Below are 9,152 nucleotides of genomic sequence, written 5' to 3' on the forward strand. Positions count from 1 at the left end.
GAACTAGACAGGGATAGATGTACAGGCAGGATTAGCTAGGAATTAGCTTTATTTAGGTAGGAATCTTACTCAAACAGCTCTTTGGGGATCTATATACCTGTTGAGGGAGAATGACTTCTGCCAGAATACTGGTCACTTTCAGTGGTCAGTCACCTGCTCCAAATCAATCATGCATGTGCGCGCTGACCAGAATGAATTCTGACACACAAGTCAGTGTTAATCCCAGTCCATGCATAGGGCATGATGCCTGTTCACATAGTACTGAGGTTTATTGAGAAAATCACAAATCTTATACAGGAATGCAAGAAAGATAAGATAACGGCAGTCTGTAAGCGTATATGTCTTGTATCCAAATACACTGGCGATCAGTCATTGGCTCTTAATTTTCAACATCTCCTTAGGTTTCGATTCCCAGGAAAATGATACTGTCTTTCTTGTAAACCACATGACGATCGTGTGCGTCAGCATCTGGGTGTGGTACTGGATACAGGCACCATCTTAATGTGTATAAGGTATAATAAGCTTGCATAGAGAAAAATATAATTTATTAAGCAGTATAAGAGATATAAAAATAGGAATATATGGGTTTACCTTCACAATCCCCCCTAAACTATATTTTTCTCTCCCTAATATAATAACATGTGCGCGCTGACCACTGAAAGTGACCCGTATTCTGGCAGAGGTCATTCTCCCTCAACATACCTTCCTTGCCAACCCAAGATACAGGCAAGAGTACGGTCAATGCATTCCTATGGGAAAAAGTCAGCGATCCCGACTAGCATACAGTGTTGACCAAAAGTATTGGCACCCCTGCAATTCTGTAAGATAATACTTATTTCCTTCCAGAAAATGATTGCAATCACAAATTATTTGGTATTATTATCTTCATTTAATTTGTCTTCAATGGAAAACCACAAAAAGAATTGTCAAAAAGCCAAATTGGATATAATTCCACACCAAACCTAAAAAAGGGGGTGGACAAAAGTATTGGCACTGTTTGAAAAATCATGCGATGCTTCTCTAATTTGTGTAATTAAAAGCACCTGTTACTTACCTGAGGCACCTAACAGGTGGTGGCAATAACTAAATCACACTTGCAGCCAGTTGAAATGGATTAAAGTTGACTCAACCTCTGTCCTGTGTCCTTGTGTGTACCACATTGAGCATGGAGAAAAGAAAGAAGACCAAAGAACTGTCTGAAGACTTGAGAAGCAAAATTGTGAGGAAGCATGAGCAACCTACAAGTCCATCTCCAAAGACCTGAATGTTCCTGTGTCTACCGTGCGCAGTGTCATCAAGAAGTTTAAAGCCCATGGCACTGTGACTAACCTCCCTAGATGTGGACGGAAAAGAAAAATCCATGAGGTCATGGGTCTTCCAGCAGGACAATGACCCAAAACACACTTCAAAAAGTACTAGAAAATGGTTTGAGAGGAAGCACTGGAGACTTGTAAAGTGGCCAGCAATGAGTCCAGCCCTGAATCCCATAGAACACCTGTGGAGGAGAGATCTCTTGATGGCAGTTTGTAGAAGGCCTCCTTCACATCTCAGGGACCTGGAGCAGTTTGCCAAAGAAGAATGGTCTAAAATTCCAGCAGAGCATTGTAAGAAACTCATTGATGGTTACTGGAAGCGGTTGTTTGCAGTTATTGTGTCTAAAGGTTGTGCTACCAAGTATTAGGCTGAGGGTGCCAATACTTTTGTCTGACCCATTTTTTGAGTTTTGTGTAAAATGATCAATGATTTGACTTTTTTTTCATTTTCTTTTGAGTTTTTTCATTGCAAGCAAAATAAATTAAGATATTAATACCAAAGAGTTTGTGCTTGCAATCATTTTCTGGAAGAACATGAGTATTATCTGAAAGAATTGCAGGGGTGCCAATACTTTTGGCCAACACTGTATGGTGCACTGCCACAATGTGTTTGCATTGAACTTACTCTCGCATTTCGCTCTGGCTGGCAAGGTCTCATCACTTTCAAACTTCACCTGCAAACACATCTCGTGGCAGCCCATTATATGCTAGTCAGGATTCCTGGTAGCTTGCATTATGTGGGAGCTGCCTTTTACTCATAGGAATGCATTGACCAGCATTGAATGGCCGAATGCCATACAGTGTACAGCATTGGCCAATCAATGCTGGATCTGCCGGAGGCTCGTCTGTGAGGAGGCAGAGTCTAAGGTCAGTCAACAGCAGTCTCCATTGTGGTCCGATCTCAGGTGTAGCCAAGTTGAGTGCACAGCTTTACTACATCTCAGATGTAGCAGAGTTGAGCGCATAGCTCTGCTACATCTCAGGCATAGCAGAGCTGTGTGCTCAATTCTGCTATACCTGAGATGTAGTAGAGCTGTGCGCTCAACTCTACTCTACCTGGAATGCAACTGGGACAGCAGGGGAAGCATGTCTGGGGGCATCTAACATGCCCAAGTCGCTGTATTACATCACTAATAATGCAGGAGGTGACTTTTTCCCATAGGAATGCATTGGCCAGCGTTGATTGGCCAAATGCCATAAAGTGTACAGCATTCAACGCATTCAGACAATCAACGCTGGTTCTTCCTGAGGAGGCGGAGTCTAAGATCGGTCCACAGCAATCTCCATTGTGGTCCGATCTGAGATGTAGCAGAGCTGTGCGCTCAACTCTGCTATACCTGAGATCTGACCACAATGGAGACTGCTGTGGACCAATCTTAGACTCCGCCTCCTCCGGCAGAACCAGCGTTGATTGGCTGAATGCGTTGCATGCTGTACACTGTATAGCAATAGGCTAATCAAGCTGGCCAATGCATTCCTATGTAAAAAAAAAATCAGCTCCCACATTATTAGTGGTGTAATACAGGGACTTGGGCATGTTAGATGCCCCCAGACATGCTTCCCCTGCTGTCCCAGTTGCATTCCAGGGTGTTGTCACTAGTTCCTGGGGTGTCATAGTGGACTTGGTGACCCTTCCTGAGTCGAATAGTGGTTTCCCCTTAAACAAAGCTTTTTTCCCCGTAGGCTATAATGGGATTCGATATTTGTTCAAATAGTCAAATATTGAGGGGTTATTCGAAACGAATATCGAATATTTTACTGTTCGCTCATCCTTAAGTTGTGATATTCCTCCTACTATCTTTTATACCTATAACTTTTTATCTGTACCTACTGTCACTGTAATGCCTCTACAATGGAACTTTTGTATTTGTATTTTGTATTATTATTGTATTACTTTATCTATTCTGCTGTAACACACTGAATTTCCCCATGGTGGGACTTTTAAAGGATTAACTTATTTTAGGTCTAACTTTCCAGGGCAAGTTTGTGTCTGGACAGATTTCATGAGCCATTCTAAGTGTCAAAATCAGCACCAAAAAACTCCATGTGCACTGACCCTACCCCTATACACAAAGGTTCACAATATTCACAGATCGCACCCAACCCTGCTTTCTCTGTTTCTCCAAAAATAATCCCTAATCTTAAAATAAACCCTAGCTTGATTTTAAGGGCTTGAAATATAAGCCCTACTCCAAAAATAAGCCCTAGTTACAGTCAGTGCCTCCAGTGCTAGGTTATGTTACGTAATGTCACTGACAACACAGAGACGGAGACTAGGTATACTGTAGCTTCCAACTGCCCTGTATCTCCCGTCATGGCAGGGAAAAATCCGTATACCTGCTCCTAAGTCCTGCTCTAGAGTCCTGCCTCCTGATTCCATCTTCCAAGTATCGTATCCTAGGTCCCACTTCCCACACTTTGTGTGGCATGGAACCACACAAAGTGTTAAGAGATAGAGAGGCTTCCAGTTTAAGACCCATTGACCTTGACCCATCAATCCTGAATGTAAGTTAGGATTCCTAATCAGTTTAGAAGATTCGTCCCAGAAAAGATTCTGATTTGCTCCAGTGCCTGAAAAATAAGACCTACCCCAAAATAAGCCCTAGCTCTTTTTTTCAGAGACAAAAATGATACAGTGTAAGACCCAGTCTTACTTTAGGAGAAATACAGTGTTTCATAGAAAACTTATAAAGACCCGAGAGACCTAGTGGTGTCTTTCTTACTTGTATCAGGCTGTATCGTGTTAGTTTTTTGTATAGTGTATTTTTTGACAGTGGTAGCAGTACTAGTGAAGCCTTAAGAAAGGCTATTCTTCTCCTACCTTTAGATGCCCTGCCACTGTTCGGTAGAAATCCAGGTTTTCTTCAGTATGAAAATGAGTTCTCTTGCAGCACTGGGGGCATTTTCCAGTGGTCAAACAGCACTGGGGGCATCCCCAATTCTGCGAGAGAACTCTCCAGGAACACCTCCATCTTCTGTCCTGGGTTTCAATCTTCTAGGCCTTGGGCAAAGCTGACTGTGCATGCCCCGTGGCCACAAGAAAATGGTCACTTTTCTAGTGGCTGCTTACACAGCTTACTGAGAAAGTGGCTATTTTTTTGTGGCTGCAGGGCATGCGCAGTCGGCTCTGTCCGAGACCTGAAGCCTAGAAGATTGAAACCCAGGACAGAAGAAGATGCAGGAAGAGGCCATTCTGGAAGAAAATGGAGGCATCACTGGAGAGTTCTCTCACAGCATTGGGGATGGCCCCCAGTGCTGTTTGAGCGCTGAGGACCGCCCCCAGTGCTGCGAGAGAACTCATTTGCATACCGAAGAAAACCTGGATTTCTACCGAATGGTGGTGCGGAGAAGACATCTAAAGGTAGGAGAAGAATATCCTTTATTAAGGCTATTCCTACATGTTATTATAAATAGGAAAAACATGGAGTAACGCCGGCTGCCATTCACAGCCGTACACGCGAGCGCTGCGGAAGGCTCCCAAACACTTCCAATTCACTTCAATGGGAGCGCTCGTAACGCCGCCTTTATGAGCACTCCCATTGAAGTGAATGGGAAGTGTTTGGTAGCCTTCCGCAGCGCTCGCGTGTACGGCTGTGAATGGCAGCCGGCGTTACTCCGTGTAAAGGCAGCCTTAGTCAGAAAAAAAAGGGTATCCAATGATAGGATCTCTTTAACATATTGCTGGTCTATGACTGCATGTTTTAACGTCAAGTCAATAGAGTGACTTCTTCAGAAGACAACGGGGGTCATTTAGTAGTGTGGAATGTGCCTGAATTATTAAGAATATGTAGATTATAATGTGACATTTTGGTCCATGTCCAAACCTTCATCACACTCTGTACTGTTGTAAAGGTTTAGAGACAAGTTCCCCATGGAGTAAATAAGGAATGGCAATGATAGTAGTGGTATACGCACATAGAGTGTTATTCTGTCTTTACACCTCTCCCTGCCCTATGTACGTACAGATATTGCAAAGTTTACCTTTACTATATGCTGCAGCAGGTTATCAAACTCAGGTTACAAATTTGTGCATCTTTTCATAGTTTCAGGCTAAGGCCCCCAGTTGCAGAAACACGGGAACACATGGGGAAAAATAACACTGTGTTTTACAGTACCAGCAAAGTGAGGGAAAAAAAAAATCTACCTGAGGATATCCAAAAAGTTGAGTTAGGCGAGCTAAAGTATATGTAGAAGATGATAGCAAGTGTCCAACTACTGCAGCTGACTTTGGACTCCTCTCACAGATGTAGTTTGGAATCGGTTCCTGAGTCTCTGAAATAATGTTCAGGACACTTTTTACTGCCAGATTTTCACTGGTACAAGTGTCGTAGATCTGGAATCCTAAGGTGATATTGGGAAGAAGATCTGTGCTATTGTTAATCTCCTCAATGGCAAAGATAAAGGCCAAGAAATGCTTCAGGTACTCATAAGATGTCCTGCAAAATGTTATGTTGAAAATGTTGAATTTCAATAGTAAACACTTAAAGGGATTGCACAGGTTCAGCAAATACATTTTATGATTTGTATATTGAAAAATTTACACAATTTGACAAAATATTTTCCATATCAATTCCTCATGGCTTTGTAGATCTCCACTTTCTGCCATTCACTCTGTTTACTTGTGGTGGCCATGTGATGGATACATAGGTATCCACAGCCTGGAGATGCAAACGGGGCGACACAGGCAGAAGTACAAGCCATGGGAGAACAGACTGTGCCAGCAATGTAACCAGGGGGCCCTAGAGGAAGAAGCCCATTTCCTGCTACACTGCACCAAATACTCAGCTGTGAGGGTTGTCTACTTCCAAACTCTACATCCTACTGGGAGAAGAGGAGTCCACTGTTGAGATCGCCGCCCAATATGTGTCCGCCTGCCACAAACAGGGGTTAAAATGAAACCCCATGGACTCTGATACACCCCAATCCCCTCCCTCCACCATAACAACCACTCTCTTTGCCTTGACAATGCCAAATATATATTCGGGGTGCCAATAAAGCTCTTTTGATTTGATTTGAATTGTATCCATCACAAGACAGATCTCAGAGTGTACATGGTCAAGAAGGGCCAGGACGCCTTTCTTGAAAGTAAGAACACCACAAATTATGGATGCTTTAAATTTTAGGGATTGGATGTTGATCCAGATATTTAGTCCAGATATTTAGTACAACTGCCCATTTGAAGATGGGGAAATTTATTTCTACTTCTTGGGGGTTTTGCCTTCATCTGGAACAACTTGGTAGGTTTATAGGTTGGACATGGTGGACCTGTGTCTTTTTAACCTTATCTACTATCTTACTATGTTAGTAGTAAGCAATGACAGCAAGCAGAAATCTAGGAAACATCGAAGAATTGACACAGAAAATGTATTGGAAAATTGGAAACAATTATATTGTTTAATAAAACGTTAACGTCTTTAATTATAGGAAACATTGAGAATCTGAACAGAAAACGGGCAATGTATATAAGAACCAAATTATGGTTTCCCTGACTGTTAACCATGAGAACTGTCTACTAAAAAATAAAATAGGAAAAAAAAATCTTATTTAAAAAAAATAAATAAATAAAGTTAAAAATAAATAAATCAATTCAATTACCGTATTGACTTATCTGGTAACCTGATATATTATAGCACAATTAAAATACAATAATAATACAGTCACATACACATTTGCTTAAATATTGTTGCTCCTATATACTTACCCCCCGCAGTAGGCAATAGAGGGTCTCTCCGAGAAGTCAAATGTCTCTTGGTCATGTGTGAGAAGGATTTGTAAAATCCCACCTATGATGACATCACCATCTCTTGAATAACTCATAGGTGAGTCGTTGTCACCATTATGGAGCTCACAACCCAAGTGATTCCCAGAACATAATGGTAAAGACAGGAAAAGCATAAAAATCATGACAGCCAACTTTACCAGCTTTAAGACAAAGAAAGGAGACACTTCAGAACTTGATGTTTCCATCTCATGTTTCTTTCTGTGTCTTCGGTCGCCATCTATTGGATGCCTGACATGCAGCGTGATATGTGCAGGTAACCTGTCTGATGTATACAGACGTGTGTGCAGCAGTCTGCCTCTTATACACCATGATATTCCCTTGCTGTTTTCTACAAGTAGACCATGCTATGCTTTTTTCTAGTGCACATTATATTTAGTATTTCCCTTTGCGCTTCTAGATGCACTTTTATAGTTCTCTTTGTTTGCTGCTGTTACCAGTGAATCTTTTGACACAAACAATAGGAATTAGTTTAGGTTTACTTTGTTGCAATGTGACTATTACTACTGTAATCCATAGACTGGATATACTGGTTGGACTTCAATTAAAGGGGTTTCCTGGGACTTGCAAATTGACTAATTAACTTAGTAACTAGAGATGAGCGAACAGTAAAATGTTCGATATTCAATATTCGTTTTGAGTAGCCCCGCAATATTCGACTACTCTAATCGAATATCAAATCCTATTATAGTCTATGGGGGAAAAATGCTCGTTTCAGGGGTAGGCAACATTCGATCAAATAGAACTTACCAAGTCCACGAGTGAGGGTCGGGCTGGATCCTCCGAGAAGTCTTCTCCGTGCAGCATCCCCGCGGCGTCTTCCGGCTCTGAATTCACTCTGCCAAGCATGGGGCCTGGGCATAGCCGACTGCGCATGCCTGCACTACAAGCCCGATGCCTGGCAGAGTGAATTCAGAGCCAGAAGACGCCGCGGGGAAGCTGCACGGAGAAGACTTCTAAAGATAGGAGAAGAACCAGCATTGATTGGCCAACTGTATAGCATTCGGCCAATCAATGCTGGTTCTGCATCAAACTTTTACATTCGAATAGCGAGTGGTACTCGATCGAGTACGAGTATTTAGAATACCGTAGTATTCGATCGAATGCCTACTCGATCGAGTACTACTCACTCATCTCTATTAGTAACCCACTAACTAAAGTTTGGCAGGGGTCCAACACGCAGACCCCCAGCTGATCAGCTTTTTTGAAGAGGCTGCAGTGTTTGCGTGAGCGATGCAGCCTCTTTGGTACTTACTAAGCACATGGCTGTATATTGTATAGCAGTTGTTCTTAAATTGTAGATCAGCCCACACACTGGAATGAGAAAAAACTGTGATCAGGCCATGTGACCGTGATGTCACATGGCCTGTAGAGATGAGCAAACAGTAAAATATTCGATGTTCGTTATTCGTTTCGAATAGCCTCTCAATATTCAACTATTCAAACAAATATCGAACCCCATTATAGTCTATGGGAGAAAATGCTTCGTTTCAGGGGATCCCACCATTCGACTCAGGAGGATCACCAAGTCCACTATCGCACCTCAGCAAATGATGCCAACACCTCTAAAATGCAACTGGGACAGCAGGGGAAGCATGTCTGGGGGCATCTAAAAAGCCCAAGTCACTGTTTTACCCCAACATAGAACCTCTATCAAAGTGGGAAAATACCTGGAAACCTTCTTTACTCCCCAAATGGATGGACACAAACCCAAATTTAAGCTTAACAAACATTAACAAGCACCCCTTTAAATCATGTTACCCATGACAACCACAGATGGAATAGGCAATGGGAAATCCATCAGTACCCACCCTGAACTGTCATTGTGTGTGTGTGTGTCAGGATTTGAACCTAGGGACTTCAGTGTCCCAGGTGGCAGCTCTGCAGACTGAGCTATTCAGCCTCTTGGACAGCTCCAGTGCTGATCCGAGCCTAGTTCCCGCTGGCTCTAATTCTAGTTCCTGCCTCTCTGGGTTGCTCCACCCTGTTCTCTGATTGTGCTTCCTATTTAAGCCCAGCCTTGGACTTCCTGCTTTGCGAGATTATTGTGCTCTGCATAT

General features: G+C 42.5%; 1 protein-coding gene across 1 annotated transcript in view; it reads right to left on the bottom strand.

The window, feature by feature from the left end:
* Positions 1 to 7,280, bottom strand: part of LOC142213363 (vomeronasal type-2 receptor 26-like) — a 14,922-nt gene extending 7,642 nt beyond the window's left edge. The window contains exons 1-2 of the mRNA XM_075281680.1: positions 7,015 to 7,280; positions 5,458 to 5,749 (exon numbers count right to left, since the gene is read on the bottom strand). Coding sequence (XP_075137781.1) covers positions 5,458 to 5,749; positions 7,015 to 7,280 — 558 coding nt within the window. The remainder of the gene's footprint in view (positions 1 to 5,457; positions 5,750 to 7,014) is intronic.
* Between the last annotated feature and the right edge of the window lie 1,872 nt (positions 7,281 to 9,152).

The sequence above is a fragment of the Leptodactylus fuscus genome, chromosome 7 (assembly GCF_031893055.1).
Source record: "Leptodactylus fuscus isolate aLepFus1 chromosome 7, aLepFus1.hap2, whole genome shotgun sequence".
Classification (NCBI taxonomy): Eukaryota; Metazoa; Chordata; class Amphibia; order Anura; family Leptodactylidae; genus Leptodactylus; species Leptodactylus fuscus.